At 41.8% G+C, this 26,471-nt stretch overlaps 1 protein-coding gene across 1 annotated transcript; it reads right to left on the bottom strand.

Moving 5' to 3' along the window:
* Window positions 1–1,867: 1,867 nt before the first annotated feature.
* abtb1 (ankyrin repeat and BTB (POZ) domain containing 1) lies at window positions 1,868–25,919 on the bottom strand. The gene is made up of 12 exons (XM_034172668.1): window positions 25,675–25,919; window positions 23,786–23,848; window positions 23,644–23,699; window positions 22,310–22,454; window positions 19,361–19,520; window positions 19,213–19,258; window positions 18,210–18,326; window positions 17,892–18,004; window positions 12,694–12,792; window positions 12,447–12,614; window positions 5,386–5,586; window positions 1,868–2,918 (listed from the first exon to the last, which is right to left on the bottom strand). The coding sequence occupies exons 1-12, from the start codon at window positions 25,728–25,730 to the stop codon at window positions 2,712–2,714; spliced, it is 1,431 nt and encodes a 476-aa protein (XP_034028559.1). The 5' UTR covers window positions 25,731–25,919; the 3' UTR covers window positions 1,868–2,711.
* Between the last annotated feature and the right edge of the window lie 552 nt (window positions 25,920–26,471).

Raw genomic sequence — 26,471 nt, forward strand, 5'->3', positions numbered from 1 at the left:
TCATGGTACCTTCAATCTTTTTGAGAGGGCTCCTAAGGAGGGACCAGACTCGTGGAGATCCAAAATTTTAGCACCGATCCCATGGCTTAATTCTTGCATTTAATGCTCTCAAATGTAAGAAAGCACTGTCTCCAAGTTGGTCACTGGAGACAGCTAAAGGTTCCCCAGTTGCCTCTAAATTATGCTGATTAGTCATTCAGAAATTTTAAAAGTAAATTCATCAATTCCTGGAAACTTCCATGCTGTTTGAAGAGGGCTTCATCTTGGTGCATAAAAACTGGTGACTGAAAACCTGTCATAATGTAGAAAAAATGATTAATTATTATTATTAATTTTAAATAACTTTACATGAAAATGAAGTCAACATTACAACATATTTTTTTAAAATAAAAAACTGAATATGTGAGGTAGGAAAAATCTGACTTTGAATGATTTTAGCCAGGGTAGATGGTGCAACTGCACCTAAAACAAATTGAACTGTATCAGTTTTCAGGAAGACAGGAAGTGAATATTTCTCTGCTTTTCATATGTGACCTCACATAGGAATACGAGGTCTGTTAGAAAAGTATCCGACCTTTTTTTCAAAAACTATATGTGCGCTTGCATCAGACAAGCTTGAACCTTCGTGCGCATGCGTGAGTTTTTTCACGCCTGTCGGTTGCGTCATTCGCCTGTGGGCAGGCTTTGGGTGAGCACGGGTCCACCCCCCTCGTCGGATTTTTATTGTTTAGGAATGGCGGAGCGACTGCCGCTTTGTTCCATGAAAATGTTTTCAGAAACTCTGCCAGACAGCCAGATGGAAACCATTTGGAAGATTCAGATGGCTTTCGGTGAAGATTCTATCAGTATCACACGGATTAAGGACCATTAAAACTGGATTAAAAACGGCCCACGGCGGTGGAGGGCGCACCGCGCCCCGAGCGGCCATCAACAGGCTGGAACGAGCAGATCACTTCCAAATTTAAGGCTCTGTTGATGCAGGACGTCGTGTGACTAGCAGAGAAGCTTCAGAAGAGGTCGGGATCAGCACTTTATCGGCACATTCCACTGTTAAAGGAGATTTTGTGATGAAAGATGTGCGGACGGATTCGCGCATCGGGACGCAGCCGCTCATGGCGCGGGACAAACAACATCTCCGTGTTGGAAGTCTCACAGGACAAGTTGGAACATGCCCAGCTGTTAAACAATGTCTCGGATACTCACTCGAATGAAAAGCCACCGAAAGCTGTCTGAATCTTACGAATGGTTTCCAACACGGAGGTGTTGTTTGTCCCACACCATGAGCGGCTGCATCCCGACGCACGAATCCGTCCGCACGTCTTTCATTACAAAATCTCCTTTAACAGTGGAATGTGCCGATAAAGTGCTGATCCCGACCTCTTCTGAAACTTCTCTGCTAGTCACACGACGTCCTGCATCAAAAGAGCCTTAAATTTGGAAGTGATCTGCTCGTTTCAGCCTGTCGATGGACGCTCGGGGCGCGGTGCGCCCTCCGCCACTGTGGGCCATTTTTAATCCAGTTTTAATGGTCCTTAATCCATGTGATACCGATAGAATCTTTGCCGAAAGCCATCTGAATCTTCCAAATGGTTTCTATCTGGCTGTCTGGCAGAGTTTCTGAAAAAATTTTCATGGAACAAAGCGGCAGTCGCTCCGCCATTCCTAAACAATAAAAATCCGACGAGAGGGGTGGACCAGTGCTCACTCAAAGCCTGCCCACAGGCGAATGACGCAACCGACAGGCGTGAAAAAACTCACGCATGCGCACGAAGGTTCAAGCTTGTCTGATGCAAGCGCACATGATTCAAATCCATATAGTTTTTGAAAAAAAATAAAAAGGTCGGATAGTTTTCTCACAGACCTCGTATAAGGAAAAAAAAGCCACCAGTTCATCATGTTTACCTTTGGAAGAATGATTCTTTGCAGCTTTATATTCTAGACTGCATAAGTGCAGTAACATTTTAGAGGTGGGTAAGAACATCTGTTCACGTTCACACTAGAGGAATTGTTATATGTCTTATTGGGAGGCTTTCTAGTAAAGTGTACAACAAAACAATCCAAAAGAAAAAGCTGCACTGCTAAACTGCCAGTGCATATAAAATATGGTACATTTATATACCATTTAAATATAATGAAGTACTTTTATAAACACCAAGGGGTTACTGTATAACAAAGTATTTGCGTGCAAATGTTCAGTTTTTTAAAAAAGGACAACTTTAAAAATATATGTTCTGAGTGAGCATTCTTTTTTCTTAAATTGACTTAATTGGCCTTATTTAACATAAAAAATAACATTTCTTGTGATTTCATAAATTGTATAAAATCTGTGCTAGTCTTATTGGGAGGGATTTGTATTTTAAAGTAGGTTAAAAGCACATCTAACCTTCAACAACATGTTCCTAAACATAAAATAATTCATACATGTGTTGTTGATATATCATATAGAATTACACACACATGCACACACAAAAAAAAACCTTGAATTTCACAAACCTTGCAACAAATTTCATACTTGATAGCCAAGATTTATGTTTTGATTTGGTGTGTCTCACATGAAAACCTTGAAACACTTCAATACCAGCATCTCTGAAAACACATTTTGTAGCATATCAAACCTACCAACATACATATATGTTTTTCTTATTTACATCTTACTTTTTTATGTCAGATGTTCCCTCTCCTAGCGAGTCTCCTTAACAATCATGCTCAGCTTAGCAGTCGATATTAATGCTAAGCAGCAGCTCCTCTAAGGCAGCCACCTTCTGTCTGGCCTCCTCGATGGCGCTGTACGTCTGGACGTTACTGTAAATGTGGTAACGGATGTCATCCACCAGTGGGACGGAGTCTGTCTCCTGCCGTTCCTCCACTGACGCGGCGTCCTCTTTGATCATCTCAGCAAACTCAGCCTTCTCCACTAGCTGTGACAGACAGGAGGGTGAGACCAAACAACCCACATCAGCCACCAAAGTAAACAGAACGGCATTAAAAGAATGACATAAAATTGACATGAAAGAGTGACTTTACATCTTTTGCTGTTTGTCTGCTCACCCGTATACCTGCTCCTGTGAACACATAAACTACCTGTCCTCCAGAACCTTCACTGGCTCCCATAGTACTTCCAGTTCAAAATATTTCTCCTCACCCTCCATGATAAAGCCCCTCATGGCCAGGCCCCGTCCTACCTCACAGACTTGCTCCAACTCCACACTCCATCTTGTGCACTGCACTCTTCTGCTGCCAACCTCCTACATGCGGTTTAATGTACAGTACCTTACTGGCAGCTAGTTTTGCAACACAAAACATTCCCAATATGTCAGTAACCTGGACTTTGTGTCTGCTGGACACATACAATAGAAAAACAGACCTTAATACTTGGTACAGAAACCTTGTTTGCAATTACGGAGGTCAGACGTTTCCTGTAGTTCTTGACCAAGTTTGCCCACACTGCAGCAGGGATTTTGGTCCACTCCTCCATACAGATCTTCTCCAGATCTTTCAGGCTTTGGGGCCATCATTGGGCAACACTGAGTTTCAGCTCCCTCCAAAGATTTTCTATTGAGTTCAGGTCTGGAGACTGGCCAGGCCACTTCAGGTCCTTGAAATGCTTCTTACAGAGCCCCTCCTTAGCTGTCCTGGCTGTGTGTTTCAGGTCATTGTTATGCTGGAAGACCCAGCCATGACCCATTTTCAATGCTCTTACCGAGGGAAGGAGGTTGTTTGCCAAAATCTCGTGATACATGACCCCATCCATCCTCCCTTCAATACAGTGCAGTCGTCCTGTCCCCTTTGCAAAAAAGCACCCCCAAAAATGATGTTTCCACCCCCATGCTTCACGGTTAAGATGGTGTTCTTGGGGTTGTTCTCATCCTCCAAACACAGCAAGTGGAGTTGATGCGAAAAACCTCTATTTTGATCTCATCTGACTACATGACCTTCTCCCATTCCTCCTCTGGATCATCCAGAGGGTCAGTGGCAAAATTCAAACGGGCCTGGGCATGTGCTGGCCTGAGCAGGGGGACCTTGCTGTGATTTCAAACCATGATGGCATTGTGTGTTACAAATGTAATCTTTGTGACTGTGGTCCCAGTTCTCTTCAGATCACTGACCAGGTCCTTCCGAGTAGTTCTGGGCTGATTCCTGAACTTTCTTAGAATCATCCTTACCCCACAAGATGAGATCTTGCATGGAGCCCCAGACTGAGGAAGACTGAGAGTCATCTTTTGTTTCTTCCATTTTGTAATAATTAAGCCAACAGTTGTCTTCTCACCAAGCTGCTTGCCAGTTGTCCTGTAGTCCATCCCAGCCTTGTGCAGGTCTACAATTCTGTCCCCGGTGTCCTTAGACAGCTCTTTGGTCTTGGCCATGGTGGATAGGTTGAAGTGTGATTGACTGAGTGTGTGGACAGGTGTGATTTATACAGGTAATGAGTTCAAACAGGTGTAATTAATACAGGTAAAGAGTGCAGAAGAGGAGGGCTTCTTAAAGAAAAACTAACAGGTCTGTGAGAGCCAGAATTCTTGCTGGTTGATAGGTGATCAAATATTTATTTCATGCAATAAAATGCAAATTAATTACTTAAAAGTCCTACAATGTGATTTTCTAGATTTCTTTTTAGATTCTGTCTCTCACAGTTGAAGTGTAGCTACAATACAAATTATAGACCTCTACATTCTTTGTATGGGGGGGAAACGTGCAAAATCGACAGTATATCAAATACTTATTTTCCCAACTGTAGATAGATATTTCCCTAAATACAAAAAAGGGTATGCAAAAAGCATTTAGTGTGCTGTTTTACACAGTGAGGTGTTCCCAGTTTAAGACCATCCATGTCTTTCTTAATGTAAATTTCTGTTTTAAAACTTGTGCCAGAACATTTAGGTCTGTGTTGTATCTGCTGTGGTGACTAAGAAAAAAAGAAGCTGTTTCAGCTAACTTGCTAATGTTACAGCATTTTTGAAAGTAAATTTGTAGGTGTTTTTGATAAAATAAAAATAAAAATGGATGTGGTGAAGTGGGGCACCAACCCATGTTTCCATTTTTATTTTATTTTATTTTATTGCTGGATTGATGCATAGATCAACTGTTATCATTCCTTCCAGTGCATGTGCAGATTTGAGCAATTTTATATATAATTAATTACCTATACAGAAAAAAAAATTAAATATCATTTCACTCGTTACAAATGGGAGCGAATAATACAGCAGCTAATGTCAGTTTGGTTGATTTTTTTTCCTTTTTTTTTTTTGAAGTTAAACGCCTTTATAAAAAAATTTCTCAGAGGAAAAAAACTGAATTAGCATTTCATTTATATCGTATAAAAGACTCTTGAATTGAAAAGGTTACAGTCACAACAGAGCCCCCTCCAGTGATGATGCAGACACTCACGCGCTCAATGATTTTGGCCATGAACTCTGTGCACTGATCCTCCAGCCGAGAGAGTCGGAAGAGTCTGGCCATCTTCCTCATGTGCAGAACGCTGTCCTCGCTTATAGCGTTGGCGAGCGTCTTCCCACACAGACGCTTCAGGCCAGGTAACAAGTACATGTCAGCAACACACAGCACGTCGAACACGCACTCCATGGTTAACTGGACAGAGTCAGACAGAGCGTTCAGGGGCATTAACTGTGCAGTTTAATTTGTCTGCATTGAATGTGTGACAGGGAAAAAAAAAAAAAAAAAAAAATCACCCAAAGCATGCATTATTCTCCGATGGCTATGTGAAAATCATTTCCTTATATTTTTCATTATTTTGCGGGGACAAGGAGGATCTGCTGCATTCAGAAGCACTTACTGGACCGTCAAGTAATACTTACAACTGTTATACAACACCAGTTTCTAAATTTACTTATTACACCTGCACATGATAGCACATGTGGGGCTGTTGTTTTCAGTCCTGTATCCAATTTAGACCAAACATAGCAGAACATCACTCAAGGATAAAGTAGTTCAACTAGTAATAGACAAATTTTTGGCCCAATGCTTTTATATGTATATACTACAAAAACTCAAAAGCTTACCACAAAAAACTCATAAATAGGACAATTTAACAGTGAACCCATGTGAACGAAAGCATGTGTACAGAAGAAAAAAACTTATAAATGCCCACCCCTTTTACCATAAAAAGTAAAATGTATACATACATATATATACACTCAACAAAAATATAAATGCAACACTGGTTTTGCTCCCATTTTGTATGAGATGAGATGAGATGAACTCAAAGATCTAAAACTTTTTCCACATACACAATATCACCATTTCCGTCAAATATTGTTCACAAACCAGTCTAAATCTGTGATAGTGAGCACTTCTCCTTTGCTGAGATAATCCATCCCACCTCACAGGTGTGCCATATCAAGATGCTGGTTAGACACCATGATTAATGCACAGGTGTGCCTTAGACTGCCCACAATAAAAGGCCACTCTGAAAGGTGCAGTTTTATCACACAGCACAATGCCACAGATGTCGCAAGATTTGAGGGAGCGTGCAATTGGCCTGCTGACAGCAGGAATGTCAACCAGAGCTGTTGCTCATGTATTGAATGTTCATTTCTCTACCATAAGCCGTCTCCAAAGGCGTTTCAGAGAATTTGGCAGTACATCCAATCAGCCTCACAACCGCAGACCACGTGTAACCACACCAGCCCAGGACCTCCACATCCAGCATGTTCACCTCCAAGATCGTCTGAGACCAGCCACTCGGACAGCTGCTGAAACAATTGGTTTGCATAACCAAAGAATTTCTGCACAAACTGTCAGAAACCATCTCAGGGAAGCTCATCTGCATGCTCGTCGTCCTCATCGGGGTCTCGACCTGACTCCAGTTCGTCATCGTCACCGACTTCAGTGGGCAAATGCTCACATTCGCTGGCGTTTGGCACGTTGGAGAGGTGTTCTCTTCACGGATGAATCCTGGTTCACACTGTTCAGGGCAGATGGCAGACAGCGTGTGTGGCGTCGTGTGGGTGAGCAGTTTTCTGATGTCAATGTTGGATCGAGTGGCCCTTGGTGGCTGTGGGGTTATGGTATGCGCAGGCGTCTGTTATGGACGAAGAACACAGGTGCATTTTATTGATGGCATTTTGAATGCACAGAGATACCGTGACGAGATCCTGAGGCCCATTGTTGTGCCATACATCCAAGAACATCACCTCATGTTGCAGCAGGATAATGCACGGCCCCATGTTGCAAGGATCTGTACACAATTCTTGGAAGCTGAAAATGTCCCAGTTCTTGCATGGCCGGCATACTCACCGGACATGTCACCCATTGAGCATGTTTGGGATGCTCTGGACCGGCGTATACGACAGCGTGTACCAGTTCCTGCCAATATCCAGCAACTTCGCACAGCCATGGAAGAGGAGTGGACCAACATTCCATAGGCCACAATTGACAACCTGATCAACTCTATGCGAAGGAGATGTGTTGCACTGCATGAGGCAAATGGTGGTCACACCAGATACTGACTGGTATCCCCCCCCCCCCCCCCCCCAATAAAACAAAACTGCACCTTTCAGAGTGGCCTTTTATTGTGGGCAGTCTAAGGCAAACCTGTGCACTAATCATGGTGTCTAATCAGCATCTTGATATGACACACCTGTGAGGTGGGATGGATTATCTCAGCAAAGGAGAAGTGCTCACTATCACAGATTTAGACTGGTTTGTGAACAATATTTGAGGGAAATGGTGATATTGTGTATGTGGAAAAAGTTTTAGATCTTTGAGTTCATCTCATACAAAATGGGAGCAAAACCAAAAGTGTTGCGTTTATATTTTTGTTGAGTGTATATATATATATATATGTAGAGAGAGAGAGAGAGAGAGAGAGAGCCTATTAAAGCCAACTAGGGTACCAGATAATTTAATGTTATCAGGGCAATGTTAACTTTAACAGAAATGCAACGATTTTTTTTACAGTAGTTTGAATCTTTGACTTCTCAAATACTAATGTTTCTCTCAAATCCTAACTGGACCCCCTCATTTTAAACAGATCCTGGATGTGTTGAGGGGAAAAAAAAAAAAAAAGACTTTTCAATATGACTGGAGCATTTTTAATTGTTGACCTAGATGCAGTGGTGGGCACAGCTAACCAAAAAAATTGCTTCGATAACAGATAACCAGCTAACTGAAAAGTTATCTTTTATAAAGCTAAACCGATAAATTACCCAAACATTTATCGGAAGCTACAGATAACCGATAATTTCCAGTATTGTCTCCGGTACACTTGCAACTACTAACAAGCTGATTTTGAGTTTTAGCACCACGATCACTTCAGGTAGCATCAAAAGCGACCACAGACCCAAACAATGAGTCAGCACTTCTGTCTTTGTGCATCCTGCCCACTGCTGGAAGCTCCTGTTTATTACATAGCTTCCAGCAGTGAAGCAGCTCAGAGGAGCAGCGAAGCTCAACTCTCTACTCAATAACAGCGTTGCCCTGAGGCGGAGGTCTTGGAAAATAAAGCAGTGCTGACTTATGGTTTGGTTTATAAATAAAAATAATACTGACAGAATAACTCCATTAATGTCAATTCTGTCATTTGTACAAAGTTAAAATATAACACATTATCTTTTAATTTTAAATAATGCACTAATTCTTAAGTTTTGTAACAAACAGACAGATGAGACTATGGGTAAAATGTGCCTCTGCTAACACTGATTTGTTGACTCATTCATTCTATGTAAACAAACATGTTAATGTGAGGTGTGTCGTGTGTTGGTGTTTACAGATAAATGTGCTTTTGTAAAATATGCAATTTTTTTATTTGTAAAAAAAAAAAAAAAAAAAAAAGGCATTTTCAAAAAAAGCCTAGTTGTAATTAGATAACCATCTGATATAACCGGTGTCAAAATAAATAGAACTGTTGTGGTTTGCCCCTGGTCTGCTGGCCTCTGTGTGTTTTCAGGTGAAGCTGAGGTGGAGCTGCTGTTGATTTGGCTGGGTGTTTTTCGCTGTGTGTAACGTCAGGGCTCTGCTCCCCGCTGCCAGAAGGCACGTGGGCCCCACCCCATCTGTCAAGACGGCACATGGAATCGACAGAGCGACATCTCACAGCTGAGCTGTATCTACACTGTGATGAGTGTCAGCTCACAGCTGACACTCATCAGCGCTCCAGGTTTAACCCCGAACCTGTCATGGGTTCGGGGCCAGAATCTTTCCTCACACCACCTGAAGAACCTACGCGTTTCTCCTGGTTAGAACCGTGTTGCCATGGGTTCCCAGCTGTGCCAAGCCATCGCAAGCTTCTGTTTTTCTCATAGTGCATTTTGTTTGCCGTTCCGTCGCCACGTTGGAGCTAATGTCACTCTTCTGTTTTCCTGAAGCAAGTCCCTGAGCTCCTTGACTTTTTCCCTGCAGAGTTTTTTCGGGCTGAAGTCTCCGCTCTTGTTGCAACTCCACCTCTGTGGGCTCTCATGTCCACAACAGTAACCGTCTGTGTTTTTCACTGGTGCTTTCAGGCGCAGTCTGTAACCCGCCGTGTTTTTTCCTCTCGAGTTTCCAGACTCTGTGTTACATGTTGTGTTTTTCCTGCCGTGTTATTCCAAGTTTCTAATTATGCCGTTATCAATCATTTCTTTTCCTGCAGTGTGAGCTTTGGCACTTAATTCATATGGGTTTTTCCACGTCACGCTTTTGTTTCTGGCTTTAACATGGACATATTCCGTAATTCTGTCTGGTGTGTAATCACGCGCAGCTGTTACTTATCAGAGTCCGTTCATCTCCACGCTGCGTAGTGTTCAGAAGGTATGCTGCTCAGAGTTCGTTCCTCTTTATGGAGTTCTGTGAACATCAATGTTTAATCTGTAGTTTGGGTTGGCGCACTTCTGCACTGTCTAGGTACAGTGCGCAGTCATTTTGTTATTTCACGTGTTGAACCGTTCAGTTACAGTATGATCTAATCTGTTGACAGGCGGGAGTGATCAACACGCAGCCGCTAAGTTCTGAGTTTATGTAACTGTGGTTCTCTGAGTGCAGTTTCCCAGAGAATGTGAGCTGCCAAATTGCTGCATGCATCTAAGCCTGGAACTTGGAGCTGTCATCTGACTCAGTCTGCCACATGTGCCCACCTTTAGGGTGTGTCATGTCAAACTAAGATCCTGAATGAACAAAGACTGTGATCTGAACTGGACTCCTGAATGAACTGCACTTTTGATCTAACTCCAACCTGGAATGAACTGAGACTAGCTTCTGAACTAAAAACCTGAATGAACTGAACCTCTGAACTATTTAGTTTAGATTTATTTTCACTTCCAGATGTGTGCCCATATGCACTCCATAATCTCACCTGCCCTCTCACTTTCCCCCCACAGTCCCAGCAGCGCCACATGCTCACTTCACTGGCTCCTGTCCTGGTCTCGTGGTCCTGTCAGTCTCATCCATCCAGTCCTCTTGGTCCATCCTCTTTTGTCCCTCCACTGTGCAGTCTCTTGTTTGGTTCAATAAACTTTTGGTTACTCCTCCTGTGTCTGCCTTACTGCTCCTGCTCTTGGGTCTAACACGCAACCCGGTCCCAGACCGTAACAAGAACACTGCCATGATCTACTGGTGCCCAGATGCTCAGTACGTAAGCTGGGCTTACACTGTGCGAATTTTGGCCCTTTTTCAGCCGATATTTCACTCGTGCAAGAATCTTTTGGATTGTGCCGAGTTTCAGCTTAATTGCGCATCCTGCATCGTATAGTATACATGGAGTAACGAGCTGCGTTTAACCTCTCACGACCACCTCCTGATCGGCAATCGTATGGTCAGATGAAAATCAATCCTGTTTGATATTCTGGTCGGCCGTCGTGAGGGTATCCTGCTGCTGAAGCGCTACACGCGCCCAACCTCCTGCACTGTGCATGTGCAAACACCGATGCAGAATTGGAGAGAGCATAAATTTTAAACAGTGATCATCTCTTTGGGAGAGAAGCTTCTGTTTCTTTTTCCTCCCTTTCTTCAACTCATGCAAAATCTTGTCTTGTTTTTTTTTTAAACTTTGATGTCTCCCATCAAGTTTTTGTAAAAATAAGAAATGTAACTAAAGTTTGAAAAAAAAAAGCTTCTGTTTACATTTTGCTTCTAGAAACACGAGTCCGACGTGTGGTTTTTGAACGTACAATGTGAGCAGTCAGATCGCATCAGAGCCCCAGGCCGTATAGTGTGAGAACATAAATTGTGCGCGCTGAACTTTTACACCGTGCAGTTTTGTCGTACAGTTTCAGCTGGAGCCGAGTACAATGATTGAAAATATTGTACAGTGTTTGCCAAGCTTTAGGGTGAATACTGCCATGAACACTACTGGCCAGTAGATGGCAGTAGAGAAAACTTGCCAAAACAAAATTCCAGATAATCCGTGTCTGCTACATTTAATATGCGTGGAATTTAATAAACACAAACTGAATTTCAACCATCTTATATATATTACTCTGGAACAAAGATGACACAGTGTTTGACATAAGTAGGACTCTAAATAGCAAAAAGGAATCGATTGCAATGATTCCAATTGAAAATAATTAGAAGCAATCTGAGCTTCTCCTGGCATTTTTACATAAAACAAACACAATAACAACGTCTATAAACCCAGAGAATATATTCATGAGAGTTTTAGGCACAATATACAAAGGGTTTAATGCTGTTGTCCGTGTGGAGCCTGATCAGAGCATCTCAAATGCATTTCTTCTGTCGTGAATGTACTGACATTACCCATAATGCACTTCTGCTAGGCACAGCATGTCCACACTAAAACCTTCAAAATTAGTGCATTACTTTAAACTAAAACATATATCTGATATTTTCACTTTATAAAACTTCAGACATGACGTTAATTTAAATAAGTTGTCCGAAATTAGTTTGGTTAAAATTTTAACCATAAGTTAAAACTGCATGCCCCTGGATGACTTGGGTGATATTGCCGGTATATCAGTATGGGGTCTAAAGAAATTAGCTTTTTTTCTTTTCTGTGACCAGTTCTCCTTTGCCTGCAGAGGATAGAGCGCTTTCTTCTAGAACCAGCTCTCCTCTGTTTGTGGAGGATAGAACTGCACATTTACTACAAAACATTTAACAGGTAGGTACTCAACTGATTTTAGATTTTATAAATGTTTGTAACTATTCAGCTTTGTTAACCATATGTTAGCGGTCTAAAAATTATTGGACCAAAACTTATCTGAAGATAATGAGTCCGATAATGGTTTTCAAAGTTATCTGAAAAGCTAATCCAATAATGAAAACATTATCTTCGATAATTAGCAGTTAGCAGATTAGTGGAACTATGCCCACCACTGCCTAGATGTAATCCTTCATTGACCCCTACTTGGCTATTGCTTCCACCCTGGGATGGCCACCATATATTTTCATGATGGCCATAGTGTACTGAAGCTGGACTCTTGTTTAGTCTCTTTAAGACTAAAATGGTACCAAAACCCCGAGTACACTTCATTACTTCAGGCAAAGTGTGCACGCACCTCTGTGTCGTCGCTGTAGATGTAATAAAGGATGTGGATAAAGATTTCGTGTGAGATGTTGTGCAGGGTAAGCACTGGTGTGCTGGGCTGTGACTGCAGCGTCTCTCCCTCACTGAAGTGATCCTCCAGTAAGGCTCTGAAGTAATCGCTGCGTCCACAGAAAAATACCTACACACAGCAAATATTAGTGAACACAAGTGTCGGAAGCCGAAAGCGAGAAATATTTTCAAAGCTTTGAGGTTGGTACCTTATGGCATAAGAAATTGTAACCATCGACTCTGAAGCAGATATCAGGGTAAACATTTAAACTGTCAGTTCTGTGAAAAGGAAGTGCTCCAAAACCAACCTCAGGGGACAAAAGAGAGAGACACAGAAAAGAAATGCTCATTAAAAATGTTATCCAGGTTTATTAAAATAAACATGGTGTGACATACCTCACATTAATGTGATGCCGTACACAAATGTGAAGGTCAGGGGAATGTTGACGCATTAATGGTAGAAAATCTAACTGCACTGAGTTCCAAAAGTTAACACATCAATCAGAAATCTGATTACACTCCAAAAATATCCCCTTTTGACATTTTATTCTCATCCTTCTCCTATTTGATGACTAAACTGTCTTGTTTGTTTGTTTGCTTTTGTAGTGTTGCAGAGCTGGACATTTTTTGAAGCTTCAAGTTTAACTGAATTGAACAGAATTCTGAGTAAATTATGAGATTTTTTTATATCATTAAATCAAATCATTGCTGAAAAAAGTAGAGATCTGTAATGGAGTTCACAAAATGATACCACCCCCTGTGTTCAATAATAATAATAATAATGACTTAATGGACTTATAGGCAGGCATGCACATAACTGGTACTCATGGTGCTTGTGCGTGCTAAAAATAAATGATGCGCAGCAGAAAACACCAGGAAAGCGCTTTATAAGAGGAAAGCAATGCCAGATTATAGGAAAAGTGTTTCCCTCTGCTGTGCATCAATATTTAGCACACACGAGCACGATGAGTACTGGTTATGTGCACCCCTGTTTATAGAGCGCTTTTCAAGACACCCAAATCGCTTTACAAGTTGCATTATTCATTCAATCGCACATTCACACATATTGGTGGTGGTAAGCTACTAGTGTAGCCACAGCTGCCCTGGGGCAAACTGACGGAAGCGTGGCTGCCATTCTGCGCCTACGGCCCCTCCGACCATCACGTCATCAACACACAGGCAAGGTGGGTAAAGTCTCTTGCCCAAGGACACAACAGCAACATGCAGATTTCTGACTGGTTGGGAGCCAGATTCAAACCACCGACCCTTTAGTCTTAACACGGCTCACACTACCAACTGGGCCCTTCTTTGCCCCAACAGGCCGAAGAAGAGGCCAACAAGTCTCTTACATAAACTGAAAAAAGGAAACATGCCCTAAATATGTACATCAGTTGCACATGACCAGAATGTGTCCAAATAACATCATACGAGGGCTGTCAATAAAGTTACGGTCCTTTTTATTTTTTTCAAAAACTATATGGATTTCATTCATATGTTTTTACGTCAGACATGCTTGAACCCTCGTGCGCATGCGTGAGTTTTTCCACGCCTGTCGGTGACGTCATTCGCCTGTGAGCACTCCTTGTGGGAGGAGTCGTCCAGCCCCTCGTCGGAATTCCTTTGTCTGAGAAGTTGCTGAGAGACTGGCGCGTTGTTTGATCAAAATTTTTTCTAAACCTGTGAGACACATCGAAGTGGACACGGTTCGAAAAATTAAGCTGGTTTTCAGTGAAAATTTTAACGGCTGATGAGAGATTTTGAGGTGATACTGTCGCTTTAAGGACTTTTCACGGTGCGAGACGTCGCTCAGCGCTCTCAGGCGGCGTCGTCAGCCTGTTTCAAGCTGAAAACCTCCACATTTCAGGCTCTATTGATCCAGGACGTCGTGAGAGAACAGAGAAGTTTCAGAAGAAGTCGGTTTCAGCATTTTATCCGGATATTCCACTGTTAAAGGAGATTTTTTTAATGAAAGACGTGCGGACGGGTCCGCGCATCGGGACGCAGCCGCCGCGACGCTCCGCCACAGGAAAAACACCTCTGTTGAAAGCCTTAAGGACAAGTTGGAACATGTCCTGCTGTTAAACAATTTCTCATATACTCACTCCACTGAAAGCCATCAAAAGCCGCCTGGATTTTACAAATGGTTATCAACACGGAGGTGTTTTTCCTGTGCCGCAGCACCGCGTCGGCTGCGTCCCGACGCGCGGATCCGTCCACACGTCTTTCATTAAAAAAATCTCCTTTAACAGTGGAATATCCGGATAAAATGCTGAAACCGACTTCTTCTGAAACTTCTCTGTTCTCTCACGACGTCCTGGATCAATAGAGCCTGAAATGTGGAGGTTTTCAGCTTGAACAGGCTGATGACGCTGCCTGAGAGCGCTGCACGACGTCTCGCACCGTGAAAAGTCCTTAAAGCGACAGAATCACCTCAAAATCTCTCATCAGCTGTTAAAATTTTAACTGAAAACCAGCTTAATTTTTCGAACCGTGTCCACTTCGATGTGTCTCACAGGTTTAGAAAAAATTTTGATCAAACAACGCGCCAGTCTCTCAGCAACTTCTCAGATAAAGGAATTCCGACGAGGGGCTGGACGACTCCTCCCACAAGGAGTGCTCACAGGCGAATGACGTCACCGACAGGCGTGGAAAAACTCACGCATGCGCACGAGGGTTCAAGCATGTCTGACGTAAAAACATATGAATGAAATCCATATAGTTTTTGAAAAAAATAAAAAGGACCGTTACTTTATTGACAGCCCTCGTATTCTTATGTTAAAAACATAACCATATGATGTTATTTGGACACATTCTGACCATGTGCAACTGATGTACATACAGTATTTAAGTCACGTAAATCCAACAGTATAACTGACCAATATGGTGGATATTAAAAAAAAAATGATCTCACATTCAAGATGACAGACCAGAACACTTTTGCTTCAAGCACATGTTCACATGGTGTAATATTAACCCTATTCAGGACTTTTGGGGTCCATTGGACCCCATGGAAATTGCTTTCTCCATACTGTGCTCACTAAAGTCCTAAATAGGTTTAATGTGTGGAGTTTCATTGAAATCCACCAACCGGTTTCAGAGTTGCACATACAAAACTTATAGAGGAACACAGTGATTCCTATACACACCCCTAACATTTTGTTTGCTGGGGATGTACAGTAATGATCACTGAACCAAATGTTTGCTGCATTCAGTGATTAAAATTTTTCTAGAATTACTAGATTACTGGATGTAGAGTAGATTTGAGTGGTTATTGCTTTTTTGCATGACTACTTAATGAAAAAAGTCTGTTGAATGTACATGATATAAATATGTACATTGGTTGCACATGATCTGAATATGCAAGTAGATTTTTGTAAGTTTCCTGATGACCGCAGTTCCTCAAGTAGAAACATAACAAAATTATTTTTGCTGGACATACGAGTATTCTGATCATGTGCAACTAATGTACATATTTAATTCATTAATGCTGTACGGCTTTTCAAATTTTTAAAATTTAAGTCACACAAAAAATTTTTTTTTACCACCACTAGAATTTTATTTATTAGCCTTTAAATAGGGGATTCATAATATTTTCAAAATTACTAATATGATAATTGTCAAGAAAAAGTTAATGAATAGATCCCTTGAAGGGAAAGATGTCAAAAGAACAGACAGCCTTGAACTACTTATGGTAGCGACCCGTACAGTCTAGTGACATCATAGACCACAGGGGGGCTTCCGCCGACTTGCACAAAAGATGCTGGGAAGCACGTGGCAACTGCCAATCAGAGCAGAGGTGCACGGTGACATCTGCGGACTGCTTTCTCAAATAAAATACATTCAACATGGAGGAAAACACTCGGAAACAGTGTATTTCTATAAAAATCTAATGTGTTTCTCATATATGTTGTAAAAGTTCACTCACCCACTCACTCATCTTCAACCGCTTATCCGGGATTGGGTCGTGGGGCCAACCGCTCAAGTAGCGGACTCCAAACTTCCCTTTCCTGGGCCACATTAACCACCTCTGACTGGGGGATCCCAAGGCCTTCCCAGGCCAGTGTGGAGATATAATCTTATCACCTAGTCCTGGATCTTCCCTGGGGTCTCCTCCCAGCTGGACGTCCCTGGAACACGTCCCTAGGGAGGTGCCCAGGAGGCATCCTTACCAGATGCCCGAAACACCTAAGCTGGCTCCTCTCCACACAATGGAGCAGTGGCTATACTCCAAGCTCCTCACCAATGACTGAGCTTCTAACCCTAACTCTAAGGGAGACACCAGCCACCCTCCAAACCCATTTCGGCCACTTGTACCCACAATCTAATTCTTCTGTTCATGACCCAACCCTCATTACCTACCAGAGGTGAGAGTAGGAATGACAACTAACCAGTAGATCGTGCGCTTCGTCTTTCTGCTCAACTCCCTTTTTGTCAGAACAGTACGATAAGGAATGCAATACCGTCCCTGCTGTGCCGATTCTGTAAAAGTTAGCAAGAAATAAACACTTACAAATCCAAAAACGCTGTTTTTGAAACCAGACAACACTTATGAGGTGATTCACAACACATCATACAGATGTTTTCGGGCACGTCCCATGAATGTGCATCACACCAGGTCAAAGGTAATGTATGATCATTTCAAAACCTTATGCATGTGCACATGCATGTCGTCCTGCAAGCAGCATTAATAGGAAAATAAAATATTTGTGATGAAATTCCCCCCAGGTAAACATGTTCTCTTCATTAAAATAAGCTGCAATTTTGCAACATGTTTCAAAAATACTGAAATTATAATGCTTGGATTTTGGTGAAAACTCAATTTTGTCAGTTTTGCAAAATTTGAAAGGCCGTACAGCCATTAAGTCCTTTTTTCAGACCTGACAGGCTATAATAAAAGAAATGCTAACCACAGTTAGCATCACCATATTTCATTACGCATGAGTATTTGCAGTCAAGCATTACAGGCGTATGCTAATTTCAACCTAGTGTTAGCATTAAAACAGTTAGCAATGTATATGCTGTAATGCTAGCAATAACTGTGGTTAGTGTGACTGAATAATGCTAACGACTGACCCCATATGCTAACCCTGCTAGTATTTTCAGATTTTCTGTCAGTAGACGAACACTCCATGCCGACACAACAATGTATAAATATCAGTACACTCCAGATTGGGAAATCCCATAATTCCCAGAAAACTTTCATCACTATGTGGACTAAATAATTTCATTATGATTACAACATTACATCAAGATGTTAACACTCTAAAAATACGGTTTCCAAAAACACTTTTAATGTTCTATTAAATCGTCAAGCTGCCATATAACGCAACTTAATTTTTTTGTTTGTTTTTAAGTCAAAGTGTTGTACTGTGTACGAGCCTGATTTATTTCTGTGTTATGTCCGTACTTCCAGCTCCGTGGGAAGTGCAGAATTCGCCAGCTGAGCCATGTCCTCCTGAAGCTGACAGCTGTGAGGCTCTAGGGTCAACACTTTCACACAGATTCCCGGTTTGTTGGACACTAGTCAGCACAAGGGAGTAAAAAGACAAACAAAGAGTTCAACAGTATGAAAACAGATGTTTGTTTAGCCCATTTATCCAAACAGAATTTGTGCCTAGCGTGAATTTTTATCCCACCAGAGTCACTCCAGCCTCTCTTTATGACACATCTTGTACATTTCAGGACACAATATGCATTTCTAATATAAACAAGACTTAAGCCTTACCAAATTCATACACCTGTTTACATTTATTCTCCAGTTCATCGATGAGATCTGCCATTTTGCACTGTTTGGCGAGTCGTCTGCAGTCCTCCACAAGACTAACGTCAATATCCATACGTCCTACAACATCGACGAGACCACATTTTAAAAGACATCTTCATCAAAGACCCCACAAGCCTCTAAAGGTTCAACTCAACACTCAAACATTTCTAAGAAATATATCTGATAACAACAGGATTACATACAGTTGTGCTCAAACGATTACATACCCAGGCAGAATTTTTTTATTTTTGGCCATTTTTTCAGAGAATACACAAAAACTTTTTTTCAGTCATGGTTAGTGGTTGGGTGAAGCCATTTATTGTCAAACAACTGTGTTTCCTATTTTTAAATCAAAATGACAAGAGAACTACCCAAATGACCCTGATCCAAAGTTTACATACCCCTGTTTATTATATCACGTCAGCGATAAATGCGTGCAGCAATTAAACAGCAAGACATAACACACTGACATTTTCTACCCAAGTAAGTATTTTCCCACTCTATAACCAAAAACACTGAATGGCTAACTCACCTTTTCTATGTCTTAGAGATCGTTACTTTCAAACTTGCAGGAATGAGTGAGTCAGAAAATGTGCACACACCACCAAGACCAGGATGTTTTGATTCCTCTATTATCACAAAGATGGCTGGATCCGCTCGAGCTTGTGCTCGTTTGCAGACAAAACATCAGTCTTTTCATTGGTACCAAGTATTAGCTTATTCGCGCTGATTACGAGAAACGGTAAATACTACAGCAGTGATCTGGAAATGGCAATGATCCAGAACTGGGCAAGTGACTGTACATCTTGGGACAGGACGCCAGTCTATCGTAGGGGTGACTGTTATTTTATGATGAAATAGGGTTTACTTTTCCTCTTCTTTTTTTAATGAAAATTGCCCTAAGACTGAAAAAAACCCCAATCCTGAGTATTTACAGCTCAATCAAACACACACACACACCCACCTGTATAGAAATACTGCAGAATGGCACCAAAGGCTGCAGGGTTAATCTGAAATCAACACAGCTTTTATCTATATTACTATAATAAACAAATGCCAAATGTCATTTAGAATGACTGTAAAATCAAACAAACACCAAGCAGAAGTCTTACCAGAGGGTGTTTGAGGGTGATCAAATTCTTTCCTTTCCATTTGGTCTCAAACATCACTGAAAAGTACGCTGAACGTACACTGAGGACACAGCGGTGAGCTGGAAATGTCTGTCCATGAACCAGGAACGTCACATCACTGTAGTAACCTTGTTCCAATAACCTAAAGCACATAAATTAATTTATGTGCTTATTTATTTTTATTGAATACATTAGGCCCATAAGTAGTTGAGAGTGACAATTTTTTTTTTCAATTTTGCCTCTGAAAACACTAAATGTGCGGATTATTGTCAATACAAACCATCATTTTACAGCCAGTTTTCTTGAAAAAGTCACAGGATGGATACATGAGAATTTCCAAGTCACTGAAAATGTCTTGGACTTCATTTAAGTCAAGCATTAAGAAACACAAATGTTGTGGTACTGTATGGTAAATCTATCTAAACTAAGCAGTCCTCAAGAACTCAGTGACCATGTAAAATGGGATGAGTGAGGGAAGCCACCAAGACACCCATGACAGCTATGAAGACATTATAAGCGTGTGTGTGGCTGTGATTGGAGAAACTGTGCATAATGCAACTGTCTGTTGCATCATCAGTTACACAGCTTCATGGTAGAGCAACACAGAGAAATATTTTCTTAAAAAGACACAAAATTTTACAGAGTTTGCTAGAAGACTTAAACCTATGTCTGCTTTGGAATAGTAGATCTGTTTTCTTGTAACCCTTCATTGCTTCACTCCACCATGAAGCTGTGAGGGGTGATATGGAATTTCTCCAGTCACATCCGCAGAAGCATATAACTGCTTCAGAATTGTCAGGGTTGTTTTGGTGGCTTCCCTCACTAGTCACCTTCTCTATCAGTGAGGAGACTAGATTACACTTAACAAAAATATAAACGCAACACTTTTGGTTTTGCTCCCATTTTGTATGAGATGAACTCAAAGATCTAAAACTTTTTCCACATACACAATATCACCATTTCCCTCAAATATTGTTCACAAACCAGTCTAAATCTGTGATAGTGAGCACTTCTCCTTTGCTGAGATAATCCATCCCACCTCATAGGTGTGCCATACCAAGATGCTGATTAGACACCATGATTAGTGCACAGGTGTGCCTTAGACTGTCCACAATAAAAGGCCACTCTGAAAGGTGCAGTTTTATCACACAGCAAAATGCCACAGATGTTGTAAGATTTGAGGGAGCGTGCAATTGGCATGCTGACAGCAGGAATGTCAACCAGAGCTGTTGCTCATGTACTGAATGTTCATTTCTCTTCCATAAGGCGTCTCCAAAGGCGTTTCAGAGAATTTGGCAGTACATCCAACCAGCCTCACAACCGCAGACCACGTGTAACCACACCAGCCCAGGACCTCCACATCCAGCATGTTCACCTCCAACATCGTCTGAGACCAGCCACTCGGACAGCAGCTGAAACAATCGGTTTGCATAACCAAACAATTTCTGCACAAACTGTCAGAAACCGTCTCAGGGAAGCTCATCTGCATGCTCGTCGTCCTCATCGGGGTCTCGACCTGACTCCAGTTTGTCGTCGTAACCGACTTGAGTGGGCAAATGCTCACATTCGCTGGCGTTTGGCACGTTGGAGAGGTGTTCTCTTCACGGATGAATCCCGGTTCACACTGTTCAGGGCAGATGGCAGACAGCGTGTGTGGCGTCGTGTGGGTGAGCGGTTTTCTGATGTCAGTGTTGTGGATTGAGTGGCCCATGGTGGTGGTGGGGTTATGGTATGCGCAGGCGTCTGTTATGGACAAAGAACACAGGTGCATTTTATTGATGGCATTTTGAATGCACAGAGATACCGTGACGAGATCCTGAGGCCCATTGTTGTGCCATACATCCAAGAACATCACCTCATGTTGCAGCAGGATAATGCACGGCCCCATGTTGCAAGGATCTGTACACAATTCTTGGAAGCTGAAAATGTCCCAGAACTTGCATGGCCGGCATACTCACCGGACATGTCACCCATTGAGCATGTTTGGGATGCTCTGGACCGGCGTATACGACAGCGTGTACCAGTTCCTGCCAATATCCAGCAACTTCGCACAGCCATGGAAGAGGAGTGGACCAACATTCCACAGGCCACAATTGACAACCTGATCAACTCTATGCGAAGGAGATGTGTTGCACTGCATGAGGCAAATGGTGGTCACACCAGATACTGACTGGTATCCCCCTCCAATAAAACAAAACTGTACCTTTCAGAGTGGCCTTTTATTGTGGACAGTCTAAGGCACACCTGTGCACTAATCATGGTGTCTAATCAGCATCTTGATATGGCACACCTGTGAGGTGGGATGGATTATCTCAGCAAAGGAGAAGTGCTCACTATCACAGATTTAGACTGGTTTGTGAACAATATTTGAGGGAAATGGTGATATTGTGTATGTGGAAAAAGTTTTAGATCTTTGAGTTCATCTCATACAAAATGGGAGCAAAACCAAAAGTGTTGCGTTTATATTTTTGTTGAGTGTATGTATGGACTTGAAAATGTTCCATCCCCTGTCTTGTCTAAAGAACTCTGGCTGTAAAAGTGATTATCTGTATTCAAAATAATCCTTGAATTTAGTTCATCCAATGACTTATTGGAGGGAATGTGTAGAAAAATGGCTGGAATTCCTAAATGGTTAAGAAGATTTAACTCGCCACCCCCATTAAACTTCATTGTGGTGGTGTACAGAAACTAAATTGCAAATACTGTGTCACTATCCAAATACTTATGGGCCTGTCCACAGCTGGGCCCGTGCATGTGGTGCAGAGTCTGTACAAGTACTGCATAATACTGTGCTACTGTAGTTTAGTCTACTCATGTTCCTGTTTCCATTCACTGAAACTACTGGAACAGTTGAGGAGAATGACCCTGTGTGAAGACGATGGGGTTTCATGGATCACTTGTGTGAACCGACAACACGTAGCTGACCCTTACGTGTGCAGAAAGTAGCTAAAATCCTCTCGCTGCATAGCACGTGCACTGACGCATTTATAATCCTTGAGGAGGCGTCGAACAGAGTCAGTCAGGGACCCGTACATACACCGTTCGCCATCAAACGTGTTGGCTTCACACTTGGCACCTGCATGGAAAGTCAGGGAGGGGGGAGGAATGTTGAGGAAAGTGTAGCATTATGATGCTGGATTAAGGCAACAAACAGAAAGGATCGACACAAGATCACACTATAGCACAGATGTTTGTCTGTTTGATCCCCTATTCCTTGTCCAATTTCTGTTAAACTTGAGATGTGGATGAGGTTGTTGTTGTTATTTTGGCAAAAGTCAAAGTCATTGGGATCAATGGTCAAAACTTTTCATTCTGATATCCGCCAAACTGGCCGGACATACAGTGAGGGGGTGGAGGGCGGAGGGTGGTCCTGCAATTGTCCAGATAAGGTGAAATTTGCCAAAGGTCGATCATTAGTGGTCAAGATAATGGGGTCAAAGGTCAAATTTCTAAATTTTCAGTCTGATTTACATCGAACTTGGCACACATATGGAGTACATCTGTAACAAATAATCAATTAATTGATGATTAATTGGCTATTAAATTAACTGCCACCTATTTTTATAATTGCTAAAACACTATGTAATTTATTTTTTCAAGTCCAAATTCACTCATTTCAGCTTCTTAAATGTGAACATTTTCTAGTTTCTTTACACCTCAATAAACCAAATATTTTTGGGTTGTGGACAAAAAAAAAAACACATTTAAGGACATTATCTTGGGTTTTGGGAGACACTGATCCACTTTTTCTTTTTTTTCCTGACATTTTATGCACCAAACAACTCATCGATTAATCGAGAAAAGTAATTGACAGATTAATCGATTATGTAAATAATCATTTATTGAAGTCATAAAATGGAGGAGAGTTCTGGAATTTTTAAGGTCAATCAATGCTGGTCAAGGTCATAGGGTCAAAGGTCAAAATTGCACTTAAAAGGTTGATTTTTATTCCCACTCCAATGTCAACCAAACATGGCACACATGTAGAGGTGGGCACTGGAATTGTCCAGGTGACATCAAAATTGCTATTTGCAAAATTGTCCTTTAAGACTAGATTGGGAAAAGACAAGCTCAAGGAATTTGATTTTTCACCACAATTTGGACCACATGTAGCACACACTTGGGGAGACTCCAGAACTGAAAGGTCAGCCAGGAGTCAATCATTTGTGTGAAGGTCAAGGTCATTAATGCCAAATGTCAGTTGTTGTAGTCCTGACTGTCTTCATGCAAGTATGTATGAAATCCAGCCTAAATTTCAGCCTTACCACTAGCCAACAAATACTGGACCAGCTCCTCGTGACCGCAGAGACAAGCATAATACCTGAGGAACGTGAGCGTAGACATTTGAAGTGGTTAAGACCATGACACCATGTTAGTCAAAGAATAAACAGCCAGTGTTGGACTTACAAAGGGGTGCTGTCCCAGTTATCTCTTACATTGAGGTCAACATCTCTCTGTTCAACGAGGTATCTGAGAAAAAAAGAACGTAGTGTGTGCAAATGAAAACCACCAAAAAACATGCCTTCTTCAGCTTATTATCATGAAGCTGAAGATTTTGTAGAATCATCCTAATTTGCCAAAAACTGTAACAGATATGGAAGTATTTCCTGTGATCACCAGGGCAACCACAGCATAAATGGAACCAACAAATGAGTGAGTGAATGTGCAAAATTTCTGCAAGTAACTCTGTAAAAACATCTTCTTTCGCCTGCTCCCGTTAGGGGTCACCACAGCAGATCAATCAATTCCATCTCACCCTGTCCTCTGTATCTTCCTCTGTCACACCAACCACCTGCATGTCCTCCATCAGCACATCCATAAACCTCCTCTTTGACCTCCCTCTTCTCCTCCTGCCGGGCGGCTCCATCCTCAGCATCTTTCTCCCTTTATACCCTGGGTCCCTCCTCTGCACATGTCCAAACCATCTCAGTCTCACCTTTCTGATTTTATCTCCATTCCATCCCACCTGAGCTGTCGCTCTGATATGTTCATTCTGATTCCATGACAAAAGCTCACAAGACATAAGCTCACACCCTTAATGAAAAAAGACAAAAGGTCACATTTTTTAAACAGATAAATGTTCCTCAGTGCATTGGGGCACTGCATCCAACTGGAATGAATTTGTTGGATTGCATGTGATATCTAGAATTTGTGATATTTGATATGTATAATATCATGTGATAAGTCTAATGTGATATGTAAATGGTTGTGTATAATAAACAAAATAATTAAAATTTTTGTGATGTGAGCTTTTGTCTTTTTTCAGTAAGGGTGTGAGCTTTTGTATTTTGTGTATGCACCGTTCATTCCTAATCTTGTCCATTCTCATCACTCCCAAAGAGAATCTCAGCGTCTTCAGCTCTGCCTCCTGTCCTTTTGTTAGTGCCACCGTCTCTAAGCCGTACAACATAGCTGGTCTCACTAAAGTCTACAAGACAGTCCTTGTAGACTTTCTCCTTCACTCTTGCCGTTATTCTTCTGTCACAAATCACTCCTGCCACCTTTCTCCACCCACTCCACCCTGCCTGTACTCTCTCCTTCACCACACTCTCCATTACTTTGGACAGTTGACCCCAAGTATTTAAACTCATGTACTTTCACCGCTTCTACTCCTTGTAACTGCACTATTCCACTGGGCTCCCTCTCATTCACACACAAGTACTCAAGTCTTGCTCCTACTGACTTTCATTCCCCTTCTCTCCAGAGCATATCTCCACCTCTCCAGACTAAATTCAACCTGCTCTCTACTCTCACTGCAGATCACAATGTCATCTGCAAGCATCATAGTCCATGGGGACTCCTGTCTGAGCTCATCAGTCAACCTGTTAATCACCACTGCAGACAAGAAAGGACTCAGAGGTGATCCTTGGTGTAATCCCACCTCCACCTTGGATGAATCAGTCATGCCTACTGCACATCTCACCACTTTCACACTATCCTTGTACATGTCCTGCACTACCCTCACATACTTCCTCATACAAAACCACAACTCTTATCTTCACACCCTGTCATAAGCTTTCTCTGAATCCACAAACACACAATGCAACTCCTTCTGACCTTCTCTATACTTTTCCATATATATATATATATATATATATATATATACATGCAGCAGTTTTCGGCTGGATGATCAGAAACGTTTACAGTTTGACAGTTAGCCTGTTTTAACTGCGCTCCTCCTGCACTGAAATGAGGCCAAAGAAAACGGGAACGTTTAACATAATGTTTGAGAGGAGAATTTAGCAATCCAGCAGCATCTGTACAATCCCATAATAAGCCGTCAGAGGATCTGTTACCTGACTCGACAGATGTCGCCTTTTTTGCAACTCGTAAACAAATCGTACGCATCCATGGTGACCGCGGTGTTTTGTGTCCTCTGTGATTCATTGAGACGGCCTGTCTAACGGACAGGAGACACACTGACACTTTGGTTTGGTAGATCGGCGGTGAGAAAAAAGACCGGTGAAGCTTTCTGTTATAGCTGACGATCTGTCACGATACGCTGTTTGTTTTGACGGAGGAGGAGGAAGTGGTCAGACAGTCACGTGACTGATGTGCGTCCTTCATGTACAGTTCTGCGTTCAGTCAAAACAACAAAGTTTTTCAGACTTGTGTATTGTCAGTTTATGTACATTACAGGCATGACGTGTTTCATTTTATTGAAAAATTACAAATATTAGATGTGTTCAAGTAAAGAAAAATAAATATTTATGAACACATGCGCTGCGGTGCAAAGGTGATTGTTAAAAATCGGAGGCTACGTGAATGCAGCCTACGTCATCACATGGAAGCGGAAAACAACGTTTTTCATCCTCTACCGCTCGCACTGATCTGATCAGTGCTCAGAAGCTGCAGTGGTCTCTCTTGGTTGGGCAGAACCACCAAAATGTTCGATGTCGCTGTGCATAAATCATCAAATAATAATTTGAAATTGAAAAATTGTTGCAGAACCTCAAAGTAATGACAGGCTAATTCATAATTGTCCTGTCTCCGATTATTTCTCTTTTTTTACAATATTGTAAAATAGCCATATTGTAATAATGTAAAGAAGTTTTTTTCCTCAAAACTTTATTTCAACAAATGCAATAACAAA

The sequence above is a fragment of the Thalassophryne amazonica genome, chromosome 6 (genome assembly GCF_902500255.1).
Source record: "Thalassophryne amazonica chromosome 6, fThaAma1.1, whole genome shotgun sequence".
Lineage (NCBI taxonomy): Eukaryota > Metazoa > Chordata > Actinopteri > Batrachoidiformes > Batrachoididae > Thalassophryne > Thalassophryne amazonica.